This window comes from Cololabis saira, chromosome 16 (assembly GCF_033807715.1).
Source record: "Cololabis saira isolate AMF1-May2022 chromosome 16, fColSai1.1, whole genome shotgun sequence".
In the NCBI taxonomy this organism is placed as follows: Eukaryota; Metazoa; Chordata; class Actinopteri; order Beloniformes; family Belonidae; genus Cololabis; species Cololabis saira.
Window position 1 is genome coordinate 23,876,458 of NC_084602.1, and position 25,022 is coordinate 23,901,479.

Consider the following 25,022-nt stretch of genomic DNA (forward strand, 5'->3'; position numbering starts at 1 on the left):
GGATTGTGGGGTTGGGTCTCTGGAGTGTACTGGCTTCCCACAGACGCCCTCAGATCCCATCAGACTGGTGTCTGTGGGTTGTGGAGTCTGTATTTCATCTCAGACATGTTCTTTGAGTGTTTACTAGACGGTTTTGTGTCGTGCACTGCTGTGTCATTGACAGAGCCATTAACCCCCCGGACCGGTACCTTATGGACATGTAGAGGTGCTGGCTTGGAGGTGATTACTCAAATGAACTTCTCTGTGACTGTCAGGATGCAGGTTTTTCCATTTCTGGGAAACATTGAAATGTTTTCTGGAGAGTTACTCACGTTACCTGTCAGTTGTTTTTAAAGTTATGGCTTATCAGTGTAGGTGTAAGACAGTTATGGACTCTGAATTAGGATGCAACAGCACCAGTTTATTGGTCTCTCAAGCTGGGATTTGAAAACTGTTGCAAAGATTTGCTGCTTGATAGAAACCGTAGCAGGGGTGTCTCCTTGGTTTGGGCATCAGTGAGTGAAATCCAAGAAAATGGCCTGTGTGTATGGGGATAAAAAACAAACAAACATATAATTTGTACATAAAAATGTCTATACTCTGTGCAGCAAAACATACAATCATCATTTTATGCTTGAACTACTTACTTATCTGGGGTAAAAATAGCTGCATGAGATGAACTGATGAAACTCTGTGCATTTAACTGCAGCTTATTTGGACATGAGTCTTTAAACATGTTGTTCATCAGGGAGAGCGTTTCCCCGGATTCCCAGACCAGCAGAGGTACAGATGTTCAACACGCTGTACAGCACTGCACACATCCAGTTCAGACTTAGAGTGATGCCACCTACAATCAAAGATCAGCATCAACAGTTAAAGGAAAGCAGGTGTTTTCATATTAGTGTCAAATAAAAGGCAAATTTCACTCTAACATGATGTTCTTCTTTGCATATTACAGAATATTAGGAGCACGATTTGGAAAAGTAATTGAAACATGATACTTTGGTAGAAAGAGGGCATGCAGCTTCTACCAGCGATGCATCTGTCAATGCTGTGGTCAAGTGAGGACAGGACAGCCACACATCTGCTGCATCACAAGCAACAACTTCGTACTGAGGTTTGAGAATAAAATCGTGTCGTAGAAGTGAAACTAATCTGGAACAAAATGTAAAGGTAAGGGATTTGTTGAGTCTGTATGAGTATCACTTGCATCTGTGCATGAGTGTGTTGATACCTGTTCACAGGCACAGCGGAGATGAAACTGTACACGAGGCAGTGCTTTGACAGATGAGAACAAAGGTCAGCACAGACTTTGGGGAGATGAGAGAACAAACAGCAGAGGAACAGAACGTCTGCCCAAGCTACCAGTCTGCGATTGTCGAAGAAACACTCAACTTCTGTCGGCACATATTCGTCTGAAATGTAAAATACAACTGACTCGTAACCATCAGGACAGGAAGTAAGCTTGAAGGGGCTTTAGTTAAATCAACATCTGCTCAATCATTATAGGAACAACAAACGGTACAGAAAGAAAATGTGTCTAAATGAAGCATCATTTTAAATAGTCATTTTTATATCTGGATAAGTAATTACTGATTTGTGTGTTGTTCCTCATCTCAATGATTGAGAACTTTGAGAGGATGGTCAACAGGTCCTTCCAGTCCTCATACGTGACATAGACTGTCTCAGATTTTGAAAACCATCACTGTTTATAAGGAGAAAATCAAGTAGAGGCCCCCAGCAGCAGAATATCTGAAGATTTCAAAGTTACACCTTCCAGTTGGGCGTTTCGGTATCAAAAGTGCTGAGGTCCCCGGTCCCTCAAAGTATTATCGAAACCGGGAAAGGATGAACACAAAGTGACTGTAGCAGGGCGAGTGCTACCGGGGCCGACCGAAGGATGGAGAGACACGGAGTTTCGTGCAGACCCAATTTATTTACCCAGTTCACCAACACCACACACAGTGCCGAAGCACACACAGCTCCTCAGCAGCAGCTCCATCAGCCCCTTTGCTGCTGTCCAGTTCTGCCTTATGAAGGCTGGCAGAGTGGAGAGGCTGATTGGGCCCACCTGTGCCCTAATCAGCCTGAGTGGCTGCAGCTCCTCCACCCTGCCACAGTGACCATAAATGTATGCAAATGAAATCAAAGGAAGGTAAAGTTAAACGATGTAAAATGGTCTAATATCCCACAGAAAGATGTCAACATGTTGTTCTTCACTGTAATGGATATAAAAAACAGGAGTCCCCCTTTTCAGTTGCAATTAAAGTCCAGCCATCTTTTCTTCGCATTAGCAGATCTTTCAGGGAAAACCGGAGGCACAACATAAAGCGTAAATACATTTTTAAGAGACAGGATTTGCCTGTTCTACACTCCAGTCCAGTTTTTGGTGGTAATGCATCTTTAAGCTGGTTTGCCCCTTGTTACAACCAAAAACGTAATAACGGCCAATAACGTAATAACTGCCAATAATGTAATAATTTTGGCCATTTCAAATGTAATAAAGCCAATAGTGTAATAATGTGCCAATAATGTAATAAAACTTTTGAGTCAATAATGTAATAACGTTTTGCCGATAATGTAATAATTTTGTAATAATTTTTTAATACCAGGCCAATAACGTAATAACCAGCCAATAATGTAATGCCTTATTACATTATCGGCAAAAAGTTATTACGTTATTGGCTCAAAAGTTTTATTACATTATTGGCACATTATTACACTATTGGCCTTATTACATTTGAAATGGCCAAAATTATTACGTTATTGGCAGTTATTACGTTATTGGCCATTATTAAGTTTTTGGTTGTAACACCCCTCAAAAACAGAAGTAGTTCTTGTCAGGAGAAAATACAAATCAATCCAACTATAAATGAGTTTCACTATTTTTGAACAACTTTATTATATTATACGCGGTTAAATAAAGTGGTACCTGCTGATTCTGGTTTTCTCGTAGAAATTTTAATATGTGACGGTCTGATGCTCTGAATACTTTGGATTTATGTGTCAAGGGTTATAAACGAGGTTAACGATACTGATGAGAAAAAAAAGGCCTCTTTGTTGCCATGGAAATAGTCACTTCCGGTTTAAGGCTATGCAGACCTTTCAAAATAAAATTCCCATTCGCTTTTCAGAAAATATGAAACCAAGCCCAAGACTGAATACCACAACAAAGAATACATTTAACTGTTTTATTTCCCTTTTATGTATTTTTAATACAAATTCAAGAGTTAAATGTACATGTATGTACAACAAATATTTTAACAGAAGAAATCAAGCAAATCAAAATCTGCCACAACTTATCACAACAAACATTCACACACTAAAAAAAAACAAAAATCAGCTGAGCAGGACAGCAAAGCTTTAGTTGATTATCTTCAGTATATGCACTGTGAACAATGTGAAAATACTGACTACAGCAATGAAAGTTATGTTTTTTTTCATTATTATTTAATATAAAATCAGCTTTCAGTAGAGGAACCTTTGTGAAAATTGCATTACATGCATGAAAGGTCAATATAACTGTGCTACCCAAAAACACTTGTGGATAATCCTCCCATTCATCACCGATTCATCTGGGCCAGTAAGCCTTCAAGTCATTTCAATGTCCTGATTAAAGTCTTTTACACACTTTTAACACGTCCTGTCTCTAAGCTTGTTCTTTTATTGTTTCTGAAATATTACATATTAGAAATATTTACAGTAAATAACAAGGCCAACATACAAGTAATAAATTAAGGGCAATTATATTTCTAACATTAGTTTTCGTTGACATCAAGAAAGATAAAAGAATGCAGTACTATCAGTAAACGGCTGTTATAAAGATGACACTAGTGAGACAACTTATTGTGTCATAGTTAGGCTTTTAGATCCGACAGAACATAATCCATATTTTGAGGATATTTGGCTCACAAATTAATTCTTCGAAAATCCCTTTAATTAAATGAACAATGGAGAATGCAGACGGCCATGAAGGCTCTGTGAGGCACCTTGTAAGCTGAATCACAGTACCTCAAAATGCCATGAGATGAATACTACTGTATTTTACTTACACCGTTACAGGTTATTCACCTTTCTTACGCTTAAAAAAATGCACAATTACATTCCTTGGTTGTGGCTGCAGCACAGTCATGGTTGAAGTTACTATGCGGCACTGGCAATTACTCCTCACCCTGCCTCCATTTCTGTGACTCCTCCTGACGCGCATCAGGATGAATCTGGTTTCTCATCCCACCCAAGACATTAGAGGTGGCTTCGGTGGCCATAATGAGTGGCTTGACTACTGCTGGTGGCAGCTGGCGGAGAACTCCACCAACCGCTCCTGTCATCCCCCGCTGCTCATGTTCCCGTGTGGCCGTGTCATAGATGGTCAGTGCAGTGTCAGTTATACCCTACGAGTAGAAACATGACAAACTCTTTACTTAAAAGAAGGAGGGAAGTATTTCACATTAGTGTAAGTGGAGTGAAAATATTAATCATCTGAGCCTGAACTTCCTTTACCTCTTTCACCACAGTGTAGGCTTTGGCTACACCTTCTCTCAGATCAACAGGCTGGTGAGATTGTCCATAATGGGAATATCGTTTCACTCTTTTTAGATCTCTCTCATCAGGTACTGGAGACACCATGTCATAGGCCGTCTCAGCCGCTGCCTAAAGACATGAACCAAAAAACAAGGCCGCTAATGAGTGTCCTCAGAAAGTGCAAATATTCTTAGTAGTGGGAGAGCAGTTTACCTGGATGGCCTGCACCATCCTGTTGGTGAGCTCCAGAGCAGCCATAGCAGTGGAGGTGCCGAAGGAGGCCGTGCCGCGCTGAAATCCTCGCACTATCCGTCCATCCTTCCTGTACTGCTCAATAGGGAGCCACACCAAGTCCCGGAGTCCATGAGCTGAACAAAATATTAATCCTTAAAATGTGGGCGTGCAGAATATGAAAGGTTCCTGGCACAGTGTTGACTTTAATAAAGAGTTTATTATAAGTAGATCAGAGATTAGCAATTATCCCCGCCACAAAGATTTGAATTAAAATCAAATGTTTTTTTCTTTCCCCAAGTAAAAATTTAAGAATAGAAAAAAAAAAAAATCCTCTTTTCAAATCAAGCAGATTTATGGATGACACTTAGGGCCAGCTGGGAGTATTAACAATATAAGAATACTGGTCGTCTTAGGGGGACAACATTTGAATTAGCTGCAACCCAGAGTGTAGTTAAATTAGGGCTGGGCGATATATCGAGATTTTAATATATATAGATATATATTTTCAAACGCGATATGGTATGAGACAATATCGTTTATATCGATTTAAAAAAAAAGATTTTTTTTTTTTTTTTAATGATTTTGATATAGCTTATTTTGTGACAAATTGACTTGAATGTTTTATTTGAGATTTGCACAAATGTTTTGTTATTTGCACAACTGTCAACCTCAGTGGAAAAGTCTGCCTGTTACTGTCTACATTGTATTAATTGCAATTTGTTTTATTTTACTCAAGAAGCATTTTTATTCTATATATGCAGCCAGTTCATTTTTATTTCATTTGTTTTATACATTTTGATATTGTGCAGACCTCTGTTAATAAAAGGTACCTGTGTGACATTTGGCACGAGGCATTGTATTAATTGTATTGTATTGTATTGTTTTTTTGAGGGTTTGCCTCAGAAAAAAAATAAGCTAACAGAGATGCTATGCTATAATGCTTTGGGGGAAACCCCAATTAAGGCACAGAAAAAATATTGATATATATCGAGTATCGCCATTCAGCTAGAAAATATCGAGATATGACTTTTTGGTCCATATCGCCCAGCCCTAAGTTAAATGAACTAAAATAATATTTATGTTATGTATAACACAGAAATCCTACGATGGTGTTAAGAACAAGTGTCATACTCACCCAGTTTCACCAGAGTGTGAATAGGAGCCACACCACTCAGCAGTCCCTGGAGCTGGTTCATCTTTATGTCATTTAGCCACTCATTTATTGCATAAGAAAACAGTTTATCGACACCAAGTAACCTGAAACACAGGTGAGTGAAAAAAACATTTGTTGCATCAACAATCACACACTCACTGTTTATGCGAAAGAAATTTGCGCATAAACTGTCTCAAAACACTCAGAAACGACATACCCTTGTCTATAACACAACTGCCTCAGTTTCAGCTCTGAGCAATTCAGCTGTGTCAATCCGAAGATGATGCCTGCAAATGTTCCCTAGGGCAACAAAATAATTGAATTATTAAAAGAATATCAACAAATGTGGAGAAAAATTTTATCTTTGGATTATGTACCTGGTCCATTGACACATGTTTCCCATGGTAATCCAGGCGAATGGGAACCTCGCAGGTAAATCGAAACTCCCTGTTAAATAGAAACAACGTTATCTGGCAAAATGAAGTAATTTAAGCTATTTTAGACATTGCAGATCTGGAAGAATCTGCTCTTTTTTTTTTTTTTTTTTTTTTTAAACCACTGACCTAAAGAAGATTGGCTGGTCTGTAAAGGGATAGGCAGTGGCTTCGCCGTCATTCACGTCTTCTCCAGCGGAAGCAGAGTAACCATTGTGGCTCATTTGCCTCTGGGCAGGAACTGAAATGATCGGAGCTGCTTCCTGACTCCCGGCAGCATGTTTGGAGAAGCTGCAGGAGATCTCCGGGGCGGATGCTTTTTTTGTAGTTACACAAACAGCTGGAGAAAAAAAACAAAAACAAAAATCACAACCATAAGTAATTCAAGTAAAGTGGTATTTATAACAGATTCATTTTAATATGAGTTTTACCTTCTTGAACAGGAGGTGAGAAAAACTCAACTTCAGTAGCGAGGCTACTAAAAAAGTCTTTCAGGAAGAACAGTGCATCCTTTAAGCAAAAGAATATGCAGGCTGTCACTTGAGCACGATCAGTTTTCTAGATATGTGACGCAGCAACAATCATCCAACTCAGTTACCTGATCGATGTTGAGACGAAGAGGCATCAGAGAGACACGTAAGGAGCACTCCGGGGGGGCCTGCCCTGACTCGGGACACGTGTGCAGTGCCTTCACTGTCAACTGAGAGCAAAAGCACTCATGAAGTCCATAAGAAGACTTGATGTAATATTTTGGAAACAGGGGCCTCCCTCACCATGTTAGAGTGGGCTTTTCGGGGCATTTCCTTGCTCGAGTACAAGTAGAGGAACTTGTTCATCTGTGAGGTGGCCAGTCGGTCTCGGATTTCTAAATCCTGCACAACAAACACCTGTCGGGACACTGGCTGGTCCACGGCAGGACATGATGCCACCGGGGTCTGTGGGTACACTTCATGCTGAAATCTCACCTGAACAAATGGACACAAAATGCTGACTGATCAGAAAATGATAACACATAATCTCTGTATTCAACAGTATAATGGTAAACGTAATGAAAATGAATTTCTGAGAAACCTTGCTGAACTGGATCTCCATTAACACATCAGGGTTCCTTCCTCTTCCCCCTCCTGCTCGTCCTAAAGCCCTAGCTTGTCTGGCTGGAGTTTGAGACGGTGAGCTATGAGGAGTAGATCTGCAAGACGCAAATGATAAAAATAAATAAAATGAAAGAACAAATTTACAGATTTATACAAATTTAAAGAGAATTCAGCATTCGTGAATTACCCCCGGCTTCTAGCAGGAGAGGCTGTACAAACTGCACTGCCAAAATCTTTTCCCCCATAAAGATGCCAGATGACTGAGATCTCCTTGATGAGGTAGCGAACCTCTGGAACAGGAAAATTCAGAGCTCCACGGCTGGAATCTCCCCCTTCCAGAGGCTGACTAAAGTGATTATTTTTGATTTCCACAGGATCTGTGGTAAGCAGCTTTACTACAGGCTCATGGTCTTGATCCTGAAACACATACATATTATAATGAAGCAACACTGGAAGAAACAATCAAATATTGCAATATCTCGCCTTAACTGAGGGAACAATCATTTTTCCAACCTCTCCTCTCGAGAAAGGAGTCTCCAAAATACAAAAATCATCCGTCTCCTGGGTCAGGCTAGGAGCCGGCGTGATCAGAGGAGACGCCAGCATTGGGTAGGTGGGGCTTGAATCTTGGTTGATATTCCCACTTTCATCAGGGAACAGGAAGAGGTCTGAGCAAGGCGGGTCATGGTCATGGATCTGCTCCTCCTGGGTACCTTTATATTTGTGAAAATATATATAAACGTCGTAAATTACCCTTGATGATCCAATGCATAAAAACAGAAGCTATGGAGGCCATCCTTCTAAAGAAAGGTCTGTTCTGGCCATATCCAGGAAATCACAAACTTTAAAAACAACATTAATAATATTATTTCTATGTGGGGGTGTAGGGGAGGGAGGGGCGCTTTTTTTCTTTTTTCTAGTTTTTCAATTTTATTTTATTCCTTTTGGGTTAATATTGTCTATTGCAGTTTTATGTTGTTTTTTTACCTTTATAATATATTATTGTAATATGTTACTATTTTATATATGTATATATATTTGTGTTTTGGGTGTTTTGTGTCTTGGGGGGTTATAAAAAAGAAAAAAGATATTTGTATTGTACTCTACTGTGAGCAATGCTGTACAGGATTTCTTTTTGAATAAACAAATCTTTAAAAAAAAATATATATATATATATTATTAATCGATAGACAAAGGCTCCCACTGACGGGACACCAAACTAAAACAATGAAAAAATCTAATTAGATTTATGGAGACAAGGAAGCAGAGTGTGTACCGTTCTGCTGTGGCCCTGGTGCCGGCTGCCCATCAGTCTCTTCCATAGCTTCACTCATCAGATCCTGCAGCATCTGCTGCTCAGTCTCAGCGAGCAGCGGCACCTGAGACGTTGGCCTGCTCGGAACCTCCGTCTGCCAAAAAGTACACTCAATAAACACGTAGGACATTGACGTTTTGAAATTGTACTGGTGTAACACTAAATCTCCTGTCATGTCGGACCTTGCTTTTATGCGTGGTGCTGCTCTGCTTGGCCTCTGGTTCTGCCGGGGGCAGCAAGTCCCCGTAGCTGGCCACATACTGGATAAGATTCATGAGGGCAGCGCAGGTGTCCGAACACGTTCTGATGTGAATCACGTCACTGGAGCAGCGCAGCTCGAATCTAGGCTCAGACTGATGTCAAAGACAGGCATATGCAATTATAATTTTGTGAGGGATCAACCATCTTATTTTGATATAAATAACACACCAATTTTCCATCTGGTCCAGGTTTGACAGCTGTAATCCTCAGCTCCAGGGTCCCCATGTCTACGACTTGAACGTAGTCTGTGATACAATGCAAACGTTGGTAAAGCTGCATGCAAAAATTGTACGTACACGCACCCACATTATTTATTTTGTATTTAACAGTCCACTTACCACGCAGCAGATTAACAGACACTGCATTGCTTTTGTCCGAAAGGAACAAAGCTGCTTCATCCAAAATAATCCTGTAACCGATATCATTTTCAATAAACAGTAAAGTCATTTTCTTTTCCTCAATGTAAAAAAAAAAAAATGTAACCCTTCAATTTATTGTCACAGGGAATAAAAAAAAAAGAAAAAAAAAGAAAAAAAAAGGTCTACACTGTCGTACCTCAGAGTTGATGAAGAATTATCTAAGGAGACGCTGCTGGAAATGCTGAATGTTTCTACAAGCACCAGCGATCTGACTGGAAGGTAAAGGGGTCTACCAGGAGGAAAAGAAGCATCATTTTTAAGGTATACACGGCTACAATACAGTTACCTATTACCTAAGACAAAATGTGAATTTCACTGTACCTATAGTCTAATGAGCAGCTCCATAAGTGTAAATGCAGGGTGGTGACAGATGTAGGAGGAGCGTAGCCCAACACAGGCTCATCGGAAACATTCAGAAAGTCAACTATCTGTTGCACATAAAAACATAAAAAGATTACAAACGTCTCATTCTGATGTAGTTTTTTTTTTTTTTAAATGCACTTTAAAAACATGTGAACGTAATGGGGATACAAAGGTTGTGTGATGAGCTTGTAACATGCTGGAGTTTATTTTACCTGGTCATACCAGCCGAGGCTGGGAGGGACCACTCGGTGCTGCAGGGTGGCTCCTCTCACTCCCACAGCTATCAGAAACTCCTGCGTGAAAAACACATGGACGCAGTGAGCAGCAAAATAAAGTTCAAACAAATGAATCACTTGTACATACAGGGGGGAATGACATGTGTTTCTTTGATAATCAAATTGTAATTACGCCACAATGAATCTGAGTAATAATGTATCTCTTGATTGTTTCATTGTAGTTTTAAGGCTCAATTTAAAATCAGATTTTGCATGAATACAACTGAAACCCACATCTTGGTTTAACTGCGTCATAAGCTGCAGTACGTTAGAGAAGTGACACATTTCAGTCAATTTAATTAACTAATCTACCCTGTACTTTAAACCCAAATGGAAATGCTGAAGACCCCAGGGCTGAAATAATCACTTAAAAACACCCCTGTCTGTTTAATTTCTGGGTGCTGTTGGTCAATATGCACCTTTAGTCTCTCAAACCAAGAAAGCCTCGGTGCGAAAGTTCAACCAGACAAAGAGAAGTCGAGTCTTCAAACATACGATGCAGTTAACAAAGAAAACCGCTTCAAGTTGGTGTACAACAGTGGTTCACTTGTCTCAAATGCAGCAAGAGTGCAGTAAATGAAGCTGCAGCTGCTGCTTTGACTGCATTGAAGACTGTAGTGTGATCAGTGTGAGTGATCAATCACATTTTAAAGGAATTTTCATCCTTTTTCTTGGATCAAATTGGAAAAAATAACAAAATAAAATGAGGAATTGGTTGTCAGTAATAAAAAAAGAAAAGAAAAAAAGCATCCCCATAACTTTTGCGAGTATTGGACCTTGATGTTGCGCTCAGCGTTCTGTGAAGAGATCCTGACGGCCACAGACACCATGCTGCGAGCTTCCAGACCAATACCCTCTGAGGGTGTTGAGGATCTTTCTGGAGATGTCTCTGATTGGTAGATTGTTGGTTCCAGCCAGTGGGGATGTGTCCTGCACGGCAACTTGATATCTGAGACGGAGGTGTCTCCATCTAGCAGTCCTGGGTTGATGAATCAATATGACACACTCACAATTATAGACAAGCAACAGTGAAGTGATAACCTCGCATTATCAGAAAGAGGGCTCACCTTGGTGGTACATGCAAATGCTTGTGGTATGGAAACAGATGTAGTGCTGATCTTTATAGCCCTCGTACTGAGTGACACTGAACAAAACGGCATTTTTAACCTCAAGCCAGAATTCGCCGTGTTTGTTTTTCAGCACGGTTTTATCTTCCTTCTGGAAAAAAAACAAAGAACAAAAACCCCAGCCCCACAGCCATATAAGAAGGTATAGAAAGTGGCAAAGTGCGTTGTGGGGTATATACAACTGATTTTACCTTAGCATTAGCCTGAAGAGCCACTAAACCATGATTGACACTCAGGATGACAGAGAAAAGGCTTTGGGAAGTCTTGCTGTGAGCTTTGGGCTTTTTCTTCTTTCGTGATCTGAAGCCGAGGTCAGAGGAAGGAGAATAGTACATGTTCTCCTCCTCAGAGCCACTGGTCTCCTCTGAGGGAACACAGCAAACTCATTCTATCAGCAAATGATACATTTTAACTATGGGATTGAGAGTCTGAAATATATTTGTGAAACACATTTTCTCACCGTCGGGACCAGCTGAGCGGAACTGGCTAAAGCTGTCTTTGGAGTAAGTGTTGATCAGCTGACTGGCAACGGAGAGTCCAACACCGTAAGGCATATTCTCCACAGTTTCTACCGGTGACGGAGCAGTGGGCTCCCACAGCAACAGGTCATTGTTTATCCTAAAATATGCAGAATATTCATTTGAATTATACAGCAAGTAGAACTAAGGATCTTTCATTTATATGACAACAGGAGGGCAACCTAAAGTTTGACTGTGTTGTAATTCAACAGAACCAATAAGATCTGACAATCAATTTGATAACATCCAAGGCGTTTCTTTCAAATTACAAGTAATCAGGGGTGGATAGTAACAAATTACATTTACTCATGTTACTGTAATTGAGTACTTTTTATGGGTAATTTGTAATTTTCTAAGTAGTTTTTGAAATATGTAATTTTTACTTTTACTCGAGTACATTTTGACCAAAGTATTTTACTTCGCTACATTTGAACCCCCTCACGTTACTGAGTACAAAATTTATGGTGAAAATCTTGTGGGCATTTTATTTTGGTTTATTGTGAATAGCAGGATCCTGCGGGCATTGGGCACTTTATTTTGTGTTTGAATGATTCTGGTTTTAGTGTTGTCGGTTGGACAATATGACTGAAAATAGTTTGCACTTTACAGTACAGGTTGTGACTGTCCTTTTTGTCCTGTTCTGCGGAAGTAAAAGGATCATGATACTGAGGTCAGCTGAGCTTTTACAAGTGTGGATGTGTACTTTAATATGCCTCGAAGTTAATTAAAACAACTTGTGCTGGATTTGATTCGTGACTCATCCTTTTTTTGCATTAAATAACTGAAAGTAACTTTTACTCAAATTACATTTTAAATTAAGTACTTTTGTACTTTTACTCAAGTACATTTTTAGATAAGTACTTTTATTTTTATTTTGAGTAGGATTTAAGCAAAGTAAAGATACTTTTACTCAATTACAATTTTTCAGTACTTTTTCCACCCCTGCAAATAATGTACCTGTTGTGTAGTTTTTCGTAGAAAGGCTTGCTGGGCAGCAATAACTGCACATTGGGGAAGCACAACTCGAGAATGAAACGAGAGTTGTTCATTGTTTTTTCCTGGAACTCTGTCATCTCAGCAACGTCGCCAGGGATGATCATCTGGAATCAGAAAAAAAAACAAAGAAACTTGACCTTTTCACTGCCTGTTTTGACAACAGCTTAGGTATGCAAAGCAACAGCACCACTTACATAAATAACCATCTGTCATGCATGTTAATATAAGTCAACCAGACAATATTCTCCCTTCTGTATGCAAATTTTTCCACCTGCAAATTTGAAAGTGTTTTAAAGACAACACATGACAGGCTGTCAACGTCAAATGAGACTCTTTAAAATCACCACCACCCACGCACCAAACTGGAGCCACTTCTTAGTGAAGCCATTTGTTGAAGAAACAAACTCAGCTGCATTTATTTACATCCCACTCATACTAACAGCAATATTGATTAGTGTTGAATCTGTACAACTTGAACAACAGTCAAATACTTCCAGATAGCTATGAGTGCGTCAAGGTTAATTGAAAAAGAAAATCTGCACCCATTAGATGAGTCTTGAGAGTCAATAAACATCATCTGACTTTCCAATATGTGTACATATTACTGGCCTGAATCCAATCTGCAAAAATTCCTAACCACAACTGAGATATGTATAAAACATCCTTTAAATGTCTCCCTCTTAATTCCTCTCATCGTTTTTATTTTCATACATTTCCCATTTTATGGGATTGTATGAGATTATTAAAGTACTAAATGCCATACTGTCAAATGATCTTGCTTTATTTCTCTGTAGTTAGACCATGTAAATGATTGGCAGCACCCAGAGACGACACCTGTAGCCTCACATAAGAGAGAGGTTTAAGGTGGACACATAATCTCAGTCTTACCAATACACTATTTAAGTATGTATATTGATCATATTTTCTTTCCAGTTTAAGCCAAACCCATTCTTGGTCGTAAACTACAACCAGCTAAATACCCATTGACCGACTTCCCCTTCATTTATGTTTAAAAAACTACAGTGTTTGTTTGCTTAAACAGCAAGAACTAGGATGACCAAATTACATTTGTCTAAGACCTGAAGAGCAGACAGATTTCATTCAACACAAGGAAATGCTTATATAAACAGTAGGTGACTGAAATCTAACACTGATGATGGATGAGACCATTTATCTCTGACTCACCTCTTCATTTTCATACATAACCCTACGGGACGAAAAGGGCGATGGCTCCGGCTTCCCAAAGTCACACACATCCTTCAATGAATGAGCAGCGCCCTCCTCCTCTTCCTCCTCGAGCGAATGGTCCTCAGCTACCTCGTCATCATCAACTGTGACACGCTCAAGGATCGAATGGACTGCAGTAGGGTTCATTTTCAGCACAACTCTGCTCAGAGGAATTAAAGAGAGCTGCCAAATACCGCTGCGTGACTGAGACGGGTGGAGGTCGGCTGCACGAGCTCACCTTGGCCAGTCAAATTTTACACTTTCGGATGTTGTCATGTCTCCATCCATGGTGTGGGACACTCTGAGGAAATGGCCTGCCGGTTGATTTTCTTCCTCCTGGAACTTCCCTGCGCAAAAGCAGAGCGTTAAAGACCATTAAACAGAAATCATAATACATTCTTTAAAGTTCTGTTTGGAAGCTGGCATACCATTAAGCTCCCTGAATGTGAGCTCCATTTTGGTTTGGTCAGGGGAGCTGCCACCCATAAACTCTGTTTTCACCTCCACGTCCTCCAGCTCCAGGAAAAGTATTTCTTTCTGCAACGACTTCTTGAACCAAGGGCCCCTCTCCTGATCTGAACGCAGATCGGGGATGGGGAAGCGCACAGCAATGGCCAGCACAGGGGCATTAACTGTCAGCGATACGTGACAGTTGGAGGGTGTATGTGTGTCATCGAGGAAAACCTCTGTAAAGGCTTTGTGCTGTAAAATTAGTTTAGACAGACAAATGTATCCGTATCATTATAAGTTTCAAAGCATTCATGAACATGCAATAACAATTTTACCTTTTTAGCTGACAAGCAAGAATAAAATTGAGACATGACTGACATGTAAGTGCTACTGAAGAGCTAAGACAGTTCACTTTAACGCGACTCTCGTCTATAGTTGCAGGATGCGATGTCAAAACCAGCTAATCCTTTATCAACTGCAGCTTCCAAGGAGCATGAAGCGCAATAGTGATTCAGTCTTCATCAGAATTTACTAGAAAAACATAGGTTTCATTCAACATGGTTTTTATGTAATTATATGCTGACTTAATGTAACAGATATGAAGAATGAGACCAAGATTTTAAAAAAAAATAAATAAAAAATACATGGCATAGACCAACAAGAAGCGGTGAGCTGTGTCTTGAAACATTCGATCAAACTAATTTGCTCCTAGAGACAGAGATCCTTAACGCTTCTTTAAAAGAAAAAAAAAAAAAAGTAAATTTTTTTTTGTTGATTTGCTTTTTTTTTCTCCAAAAACTTCAATGAAAAGATGCACTGGTGTGAGCATAATTCCTTTTTTTTTTTTTTTTTTTTTTTTTAGAGAATAACCTTACCAAGCTGACATGCTTATTGTAAGACGTATACATGTGGGAGGCCATCATCTCCGTGGTGGCTAGTTTTTGAGGCTGCAGTAGTGAGTTGAGACGGTCTACGATGCTGATGTCCAGTTCAAAGCGCACACGGCCCAGCTCTACCTGGATCTCAGCTTTCCTTGGAATGGTGCTGAGTCGCACCTGGCCTCCCTGCACAGAGGCAAAGGGTTACAGCTCCAGACAGTCCACGTTTTAGAGTGGTGCAGATGTGGACACATTTGTTGGTACCATTTAAACATGTAGGAGGAAAAAAAAAACAAAATACTCTGAAATACTTTCAGTTTATGGCATCCAACATTTCATGCGAAACACAAATCAGGCTCGAGTTTTGATTTTTGATTGAACATTTTATGGAGTGAAACGAATGAAAATGGATGGACACAAAAATGATAGTAACTTAACCTGATATTGAGTTGCAAAACAATTCTCCTTTGCTCTCAGTTTCATTTCTGCATCTGCCAACAGGTACTTTGGGACATTTTTCTTGAGCAAAGTCCTCCAGCTGTCTCAGGCTCGATTGGTGCCTTTTCCACACTGAATTGTTCACATCTTTCCATAGATGCTCAACCGGATTAAGATCAGGCCTCAGGCCTCACAGAAGGCCATTTAAAAATAAGTCGAGTGTTTATTATTAGTCACTTTTGGGTACTTTTAAGGTATGTTTTCGGTCTTTATCTGGTTTGATGACCCATGATCTGTGATTGAGGCTGAGCTTCCTGACACTGGACAGTCAGATGTTTGACCCAGGATGCCTTGACAGTCTTGAGACTTCATCGTGCCCCATCAGATGCAGCAAAGCACTCCCAAATATAACTGCCTTAGCCTTTACCTTTAAAGTGCAATTATCTCTCTTGATTCCACAGATAATTCTTTCATATCAAACTACACTACAGTGAGTTATCCCCCATTAAATGGGCTTCATGGCTGATAGAAATATTAGACACTCTACATAGCAATACCACCTCTGACCACATGGGGGCATATAGATATGCTGTGTTGGGGAAGGTCCAGCATATCTTGTAATATGAAATGGGTTCCAACAGAGCTGAAATAAGGACTAGCAGAATTTTACTTAAACAAAAAAACCCAAGGCGGGGTCCTCGGGGAAATTACATGCAGCTACAGCCGTTCAAGGGCAAAACATATTTTTTCTGTCATGCATGGAAAACAGCATTTCCGGAGAAGTAGTCAGAAAAGTGGGCGTCGAGTAGCAACAGTGATGACAGTTATTCACTGGCTTTATTGGCAACCAATCAAAGATCTGATCTATATAAATGTTTTGCTTTGTATCATTTCACTGGCTTTCGGAGCCAGTCCTCAGTAGTCAGTCGGTGAACAGCAACTTATCCTACTACCAGGTTGGCTTCAACCCGGGGTTAGGGTTGAAATGTTGGCACACGGGGCTGGTACGTGAACTACCTTGTGATATGTTTCCCCCACGTGGTCGGAAGTGGTATTGCTAGATTCAGAATCTTTACGATTAATAATTAGTTTGAAAAATATTAATTGTTTGATCATTTTTAAGGGTACAAACAAATCTATTTGTTTTTTATATATATATATATATATATATATATATATATATATATATTTAAATAATAAATCCTTTCTTATACTTGTATTTAGTTCATCAGATACTGATAGCATGCAGGTGTTTATGTGACAATTACTTTTAATATAATCACTTTTCAGGATGAATGAATCATTGTTTTAATGAGCTGTAAAAAGTACCAACAAATGTATCCATGTCTCTGCGTCCTAATAGTGCTGTTTCACAGTCAGTTTATGAAGACAGTTACCTGAGGGCCTCTGCGCTCAGCCTGTTTGTAAAGCAAGTGAAGGCAGGTGGGAAGTGGTGCATCAACACTGGCTGAGGTGTCAAATGCCAGAAGCTGAGGTGTGACAAAAAAAAAAAGAAAAAACTTCTGTGAATTACTATTCTAAAGCAAGCTATCTGTGACAACTTCAATGTTCGATAAATAGAAAGGACGTGTTCAAACAGCCAAAGCCTATTATGGTGAAAAATGCCATAAGCTTGACTCGGTACTTACCTCGGTGTACTGGATTCCTCTTTGATATCCACCGGTGAGAACTTCGGAAGGGAACAAACACTCGACAAACTCTATCCGGTTAAGGGAGATTTCAGTGCTAAAAGTTCGCAGGCTGGATCCCTGACAATGCTCGTAGTTTATCTTTAGACCCTGGCCAACAAGCCTGCAAATATAATCCCAGGTCACCGTCATATTCATCTACACATTCTAATAAAAATGCAGCCAAAAGAAGGTAAAAACCTTACAAGAAAGTAGCAAAAATAAAAGTGTACCTGAGGTGATCATGAGGACAAGCCTCATTTAACACTTTCCGAGACTGAAGGAAAGCATCCGGGGAAAGCTGACCTGGACCCACCGTACTGAAGAAGTGTGCGGCCATGGGGCCGAGAGGGCTGGGAGCAGCGTGAGGCGGTGGCAGCGGGTCGATGTGAAGGACTGAAATAGCGAAGCTGCTCAGAGACAACGTCAACACCAACTCTGGCCTTGACTCATCTCCATGGGTTTTGGAAGAATGAGCTAGAAGACGACAACAAATAAGATAACCGTGGACCTTCTTCTTATTTCAGTGATGACTTTTGACGGAAGAAGCAAAACCAACTGGCTCTACATGATATCAACACTGACAAAAGGAAATGGCCACAGAGGGACTACGATTTTATAATTACGATCCACCATATTATATTAATCATGTGCAATTGTAAAATTTCATGCAAAATACTCAGTTCTCAATTTGAATATTCACCATTTATTTACATCAACCTTCAAGTGCAGTAATTACTAACATATGCAAGAACTTTTAACTTAGTGGTATCTTTGTGTGTCTTTTGTGAATAGTATATTCTTTCTCTCCTTTTTTAACATATTTCCAACATTTTACATATATATATATATATATATATATATATGCACACACACACACACGCACACGTTTGGATATATATTTTATACTAGTTCCCTCCTCCTTTTTGATTTTTCTTATGTTTGGCTCTTCACACAGGAGTTCCTCTCTGTCTGGACTATGTGTACATGTACAAGGTTCTTAATCTTAAATTGACATTTATCAATTTACTAAATTACTTACATGTTTGTCTGAATAGCTTTTGAGGGAGCGGTGAATCCCGTGACTGAACAGGAGCTTCACTTGTCTGCTTCTCTTTTTGTCGTTGTACATCCGTGTAGTCATCCCACAGAGCCTAGAAACACACAGAGAAACTCGTTTTCACAAGATTAACTTAGTATCTACATTACATCACTTGTTTTGCTCTTTGTTCAAGATTTCAATTTATACTAGCCTCTGAAAACTTTGAATCACCTCACAATATATTGTATTTGTGGAAATATGGTGGGAAAAAAAAGAAACAAAAGACTTACTGGTGCATTTCCTGAAGGAGACTCTCCTGGTGAAGGAGAGTAGTTGCTGTTTAGTGACAAGTCCAAGTCAACAGTGGGTGGTTCGCCGAGAGGAGGGAGGGATGACAAGCTGTGGGACATGTCCATGTCAGCCATTGAGAAGAACACATCATCTACAAGAGCCACAAACAAGGTTTAAAAAGATAAGATAATGTTACATGCAGAATATAACAACGTTCCTCTTTTAAACTGCTCAAGCTTTAATAGTAAAGGGGTGAAATTGTGCCTTGTTTGGCCATATATTTCTGCACAGGCTTTACAAATTGCTGGTAATAACGAGCAGAGTTTTGTGTCAAAATTGCTGTGAAAACCCTCCTAAAACATAAAATATATTTGGGAATATCTTTCAACACCTTAATATTAAACGCTACAATCAAAATAAATTCTAAAAAGACATATGCAAGCTGACAAGGCTATTTTCGAAATCTATACAAAATTCTGAATACTGTCATATTCTAGCTTAAAGCAAACTAATACAAATGTGCTCATAAAAACAATCACTGCCATCTAATTTCTGAGACATAAATTAACAGGATGGTGTTTTATTCGAACCTCGACTTGACACCGTTCTGGTGGTCTGGCTTTCAAAGAGGTCAGGGTCTGTCCCTGGCACAGCTGTGTCCTTCTTCAGACACCGGTTCAGTTCCATGTGTAGCCTGTACTCATCTTCCTGCTGCATGGGACGACTCTTTCTATCCTTAGCCCATTGCTGTGCACCTTCACATGAAGATGGAGAAATATTTTATTTACTCAGTTCCTAAATAACTCATATGGCTACAGCATTCCTGCTGTTTGGGAAAATAAACAGCAGGATGCTCACCTCCGCCAGAGAAAGCTCCAAACAAATCCAAGAGAAGATGAACTTGACGAGGAGATAGCAGAATAAGAAGTCTATCAATATGTCCAACAACGTCCAACTGAGAAGAAACACAGGCAAACCAGTCAAACTATTAGTCATACACAATTACATGAATATAGTCCCAGTTTAGTGCAACTTTATTGTTATTTTGTAAACCATAAGCATTTAATTTACCTTTGCTCCAGGCAGAGTTAGGTTGTTCTTCAGGGTGAGGGACAATTCAATTTTACCACTGAGGCTCCCAACCTGCACAGGTTCAAAGGGTGTTGTGGAGGATACTGGCTCTGTGAACTGTGGATGAGGCTCACAAATGATTTTGGGATTCCAGCTAGGTGAGAGCTTTGGCTCAGTGTCCTGCAAATTAAGAAACAGATTTGATCAATTCAATATTAAAGCAGTCAATATCTATTTGCAGTTGTGCGAGATATACAATTATACAATTTGAAATTATTCATCGAGCTTATATCACACCACACAAGTAAAAAAAATTGACCCAAATGTCTCTGAACTGTGCTGGCATTGCTGTGGTGAGATTGGTACATTTATACATCTGCTATGGTGGTTCTGCCCAGTGGTCCAACAATTCTGGTCTGAGGTCATTGACATTTTGGAAGCTATTTTGAATATTCGTGTTCCTCAATGTCCTGTTGTGTGTTTATTGGGGAGTGCAGTGGAGAACGTGCATGGGAAGATTATGCAACGTATCATTGCTCTCGCCTTTCTGTCCGTGAAGAGGTCAATACTCATGAACTGGAAGATTCGCAAACCAAACTGCTTTCACAAATACAATTGGCTGAAGGACTTTTTGGATTTATTATCAATGGAAAAGGCAACCGCAATCCTCAAAGATAATGAAAATGATCAATTTGCCTCTTGGACTGTCATTAGACAACAGTTGAGAATAATGTAATAATAATATGACCTGTTGTGTTGGTCACATGCTTATTTTATTTTACTTACTTTTCTTTTAGAGCTGGACCTGAACTGACGCTAGAGGCACCATCATTCTTAAAGTTTATCTGTACCAACCCTTCCCCCCACCCCCTTGTCTTTTTTTTTGGTGTTATTGTAATGTTTCTTTTTTTTTACATTATGTGAAATGTGGTGTTGTTAACCTTTTTGTTTATTTATTGTCCCTGTCTTCATTTTTGAAAAGTAAAAATTATAAATAATAATAATAATAAAAAAAAAGAAACAGATTTGAAAAAAGGCTCCCCTTGTGAAACTCCTTTAGCCTAATCTTAAAATATTGGCCACACTAACCGTTGGAGTGGGTGAAGATTTGCAACCACGGGACACATCTGAAAACTCGTCCCAGAATACAGTGATTCCTTCCATCTGCACATTTTTATGCGCAAACGTTGTTGGTTGATGCACATTTACACTTGAACTATCTTCCCCCGTTTCATCGCAGTACACAATCCTGAACAAAAACACAAAACACAATTAATAAAAACAATGAGCGACAGGAAAAAGAATGCATAAACAGAAATGTGTGTTCCTCCCCCTCTTTCCCCCCCATGTTTCCAATAAATACTGGCAAGTAAAAAGCAAAACTGAAAGCAAACTGGTGGTAGATCAAGAATTTAACAAGATTCTCTTATTCTGGAAACTGCCTTGACCACCCATCTCTGCCGCTACTTACTTGCTGATTCGAACGTCAAGAGCGATTCCAGTTTTAGCATTTTCTGGAATGTGTTCGACTCTGAGAACAGTATCCAGAAAGGTCACTTTGACTCTTCTCAGAACTGCAAGATTGGAAATTAGAAGTGACTACTGGACACGATATTGGACTAGTTTTGCTGAATGCTGACATACAGTATCAACATACCTGTCTCTATGGTCTCGGCAAACTTCTCTAATCCTTCAAAAGGTTGAAAGCTCTCTCCCATGTCATCAGTAAGTTTCTGACTCAGACATTCTTTGGCAAGCTGCATGCTGCTCGTCATGAAGCTGGACCAGTACATGGGCTCGTTGCTGGATGCTGGAAGAATAACCAGTGTTGACATATATTCTTATAAAAACATCATCCCCCACCCTGGTCAACATATCTCATTTAATTAAACATATAGTATTATAGTTACAAACTGAGCAGAATCTCCTTACTCGCTCTTGGCCTTGGCCTGAGCACCATCTCCAAACCTTTGACCTCTAGGGCACAGTTTTCGTGCAACAGTGCTGCCCATGGGACACTCAGAGAAATTGTCTGGATGAACCCTGCAATGACCTCAAAAGGGGCATCTGCGGTCTCCAGGAGTTCATTCAGTGACTAAGAAAAAAAAAAAAATGCTTGTTTAGTTTCACATAGTACTTTTCATTATTTTCAATTGAATTTTTGAATGTATGGGAAATTAGAATAATCTGAATTGTCTTTGTATGTCAAGGAACATAAAAGTAGCAGTATGCCATGTTAACTATTGATTTACTTTAAAAGGAGCATGAGGCAGGATTTATGTTTTAAGTTTTCTAGTAATAATGTCAGATGAAGCGTTCCAAACCCAAAAGAATGAGCCCTCTAGTGTATCTCTCCTTTGCCTTGAACAGGCTGTGTGCTGCAAAATGTGCTGCAATTGTGACCGGAATTTCCCGCGCTGTCCTGCAGATATGACATCAAATGACGCTGCATGCACGTTCTCGGCGGCTCACAAGTAAACATTGGATATGCGTTTGAGTCATGGAGGCAGCTTGAACTTGAATTGGGACTGAAAACAGATGCTGACATGGCTCATTTCCTACTGACCAGGTAAGATAACATTGTAAGTCATATTTAGAGCTTGATTTGAACGGTGCTCCCGTGCCGGCTTCGCTGTTGGCTGCAGGAACCCCGACGGTCGTCGTGGCGCTAATGAGTCTCATTTCTTATTCTTGCCTCATGCTCCTTTAACTCTCATTGCGCTACCAATGCTATGACTATTTTCCAAGTGTGTATTGTTTTTTAACTGATGTATGCAGATCTTGTGTAATCCTTAATTGAACTTAATTTGTATTTGTGTTCACATTAAATAAGTGAATCTGATACAAAAGTAACACAATACATACCCATTTATCCAGAGGCACTTGGGCAAGGGACCCAGTTCCTTGATAAAGATCAAGACTGAGCTGATCCAAGCTTAGCTTCTCCTGCAGAAAGTTTCCTAGGTATCGATGCAGGAGGTATCTGCAGGCCCGCTTTTTGATGGACTCGGAAAATGGCCAAGGCATCTTAACTTCGTAGTTGAACAGCACAGTTAATGAAAGTGATCTTGAGGATCTGCAACTGCAATGTCCTAGCTGTTCAGAGAGCTATGTGCAGATCAATGTTGATACAACTGTGTCATCCTGTTGACTTGAAGATATTGCAAAACTGTGAGCTCAGACATCCTTCATATCCCAAGATCAGGGGCACTTTGGGGGATGTTTTGACGCTCAGAGATATCGCTGGGAATTGCTGCGACTCCAGTTTGCTGCACCTACAAAATTAAAAATAAAGAACCGACACACATAAATAAGGTGACCCATCTAGTAATCTGCAGTGGTGGACGGTACCAGAGTAAATTTACTTGAGTACTGTACTTAAGTACATATCCAGAGGATTTGTACTTTACTTGAGTATTAGATTTCTTTGTTACTTATTACTCTTACTTGAATACATTTCCAAGACAAATATTTTGACTTTTACTCGAGTACATTTCTAGGAAGGCTGAAAAGTACTCGTTACTTTCAGGTCTGCTCTTTTTTCTTCTTCCCTAAAATCCTATTTTTAGACGGATATTGGTAGACAGGCACAGAGACAGACAAGACAGACATGGGGAGACAGTTTGTTATGCTCTATATTGCTATATTGTACTGGTACATGTCCTTCCTGTAAAGTTAAGTGACTTCAACATTGAGTTATTGAAAGCAGAGATGTAGTTTTTTGTAAAGCAGTGGTCTTTGAGGGGGATCCAGACTTAGTTGGATGGTGCAGGTTCATTTGGTTTCAGTTCATGATTGTTAATAAACTCTGCATCATCTGCTGTCCTCTTATGATCCCATTCATTTGATTTGTTTTTGGTGTTTCTGCAGGTTTTATATAACATTGTGGTTCTACAAGCAGCACATCAGTGCAGCTGGTTTCAAAGAGTTAATTCTCAGAAACAAGAGTTAAAAGATCCTTAAATTAATTTAGAAAAAATATAGTAATTTACTGATGTGGAAAATAAGAAATGTACTCTTACTCTTACTTTTACTTAAAGTAAATTTAAAAGCATTTACTTGCGGTTACTTAAGTACCTTTAAAAGCAAGTACTTTTCTACTCTTACTCGAGTAATATTTTGACTGAGCTACTTTTACTTGTAACGGAGTAAATTTTGACCAGTAGTATTTGTACTCTTACTCAAGTACTGGGGTCGAGTACTCTGTCCACCTCTGGTAATCTGACACCACAGCATGTGACTTGATACAAAACACAGCAACAACATGGCTTTAAACAACACATTCTCTAATTATTAGCAGTAAATGTGTCACAGATAAAAGTAAATGGAGATTTAATGAATATGAACATTAAGTCAAAACACTGGTGAGCTGGTTCTGCTCAACAGTCCACCTGGTGTAAACCTGCATGCAGTGGTGGTGAAATGATTGTTAGCATGCCACAATAAGTGAATAACCAGGGCCTGACATTACTTACAACAGCTTGTACAGGGGTGTCATGGGCGGCAGGAGAAGATCAACAAAGCCTCGCTTTGCTGCTAACTAGCCGGTTAGCATGTGTGAGGCTACAGCATTCTACACGCTACCATGTCCTCCACGGCAGACTGAACCCTCACAGCTCCATCCCGCAATATAAACCAGCTCTACATGCCGGAGCAGAAGAGTTAGTGTCTGAATTGGAGATTTAAGTCAGCTCTTGAATTACCTTCCGACTGAGTTGTTTACAAACACTTTCATGACTCCGCACCAATTGATGCCGCTTTAGGGACACCTCGGAAAGTTGTAAATCCACTTTAAATTTACACATTCTTAGGCATTGCTTGTTTTTTTTAATTTATTTATTTATTCATTCTTTATTTCATTCATTGATCAATCATAAATTTAATTTAAAAAAACAATGTTTTCATTCTAAAAGGAAAAGCATGTGTATCTCAGTTGTTGGAGTGGATTTATGGAATGGGTTGGGTGATGGGTTGAAGCAATGTACAAATATAAATCAATTTAAAAAACGGTACAAAAAGGAAGTTCTGGGAAGTTATTTGATTGAGGAGGAGTTATGTTAAGGAAATATTGTGTTTGTTAGCTGGTGTGCAAAGGCACAACCAATGGGAAAATCAGTAGCCTAATAGGTAAATTAGCAGCTATTTATTATTAATATTTATGTTTAATTTATGATAGAGGTAATAAAGGGGCAGGGTTAAATAAGTTTTACTTCTGCCTGCTCCTTTTCGGACACTGTTTTTTTTCCCT

General features: G+C 39.5%; 2 protein-coding genes across 2 annotated transcripts; both read right to left on the reverse strand.

Annotated features, from left to right (window-relative positions):
* Window positions 1-280: 280 nt before the first annotated feature.
* On the reverse strand, window positions 281-3,554 carry noxred1 (NADP-dependent oxidoreductase domain containing 1). The gene is given in 7 exon segments (XM_061743294.1): window positions 281-518; window positions 627-745; window positions 747-826; window positions 974-1,134; window positions 1,214-1,394; window positions 2,912-2,970; window positions 3,547-3,554. Coding segments are annotated over 7 exon segments (726 nt in total). The 3' UTR covers window positions 281-400.
* On the reverse strand, window positions 3,157-24,522 carry LOC133461958 (autophagy-related protein 2 homolog B-like). Its single transcript, XM_061743011.1, has 43 exons — window positions 24,250-24,522; window positions 22,640-23,049; window positions 21,707-21,869; window positions 21,432-21,584; window positions 21,246-21,348; window positions 20,864-21,023; window positions 19,775-19,954; window positions 19,562-19,658; window positions 19,294-19,458; window positions 18,703-18,854; window positions 18,413-18,524; window positions 17,604-17,847; window positions 17,332-17,494; window positions 17,080-17,172; window positions 15,242-15,430; window positions 14,345-14,618; window positions 14,155-14,263; window positions 13,875-14,076; window positions 12,651-12,793; window positions 11,636-11,793; window positions 11,367-11,539; window positions 11,116-11,266; window positions 10,825-11,027; window positions 9,986-10,066; window positions 9,732-9,838; window positions 9,547-9,639; window positions 9,330-9,400; window positions 9,160-9,236; window positions 8,913-9,083; window positions 8,692-8,824; window positions 7,929-8,128; window positions 7,603-7,832; window positions 7,393-7,510; window positions 7,095-7,286; window positions 6,920-7,021; window positions 6,753-6,831; window positions 6,451-6,661; window positions 6,265-6,334; window positions 6,105-6,187; window positions 5,870-5,991; window positions 4,714-4,868; window positions 4,480-4,629; window positions 3,157-4,370 (listed from the first exon to the last, which is right to left on the reverse strand). The coding sequence occupies exons 2-43, from the start codon at window positions 22,799-22,801 to the stop codon at window positions 4,140-4,142; spliced, it is 6,225 nt and encodes a 2,074-aa protein (XP_061598995.1). The 5' UTR covers window positions 22,802-23,049; window positions 24,250-24,522; the 3' UTR covers window positions 3,157-4,139.
* Between the last annotated feature and the right edge of the window lie 500 nt (window positions 24,523-25,022).

Bases quoted from the DNA above. Each gene is read 5' to 3' on its own strand.
- LOC133461958 (XM_061743011.1), bottom strand. From the start codon at position 22,801: ATGCCTTGGCCATTTTCCGAGTCCATCAAAAAGCGGGCCTGCAGATAC. The intron at 11,267-11,366 runs GTAAAATCAGTT...TTTTTTTTCCAG, and splicing joins CTCTTCAGGCTAATGCTAAG to AAGGAAGATAAAACCGTGCT. The intron at 4,869-5,869 runs GTGAGTATGACA...TATTTTGTTCAG, and splicing joins TCACACTCTGGTGAAACTGG to CTCATGGACTCCGGGACTTG.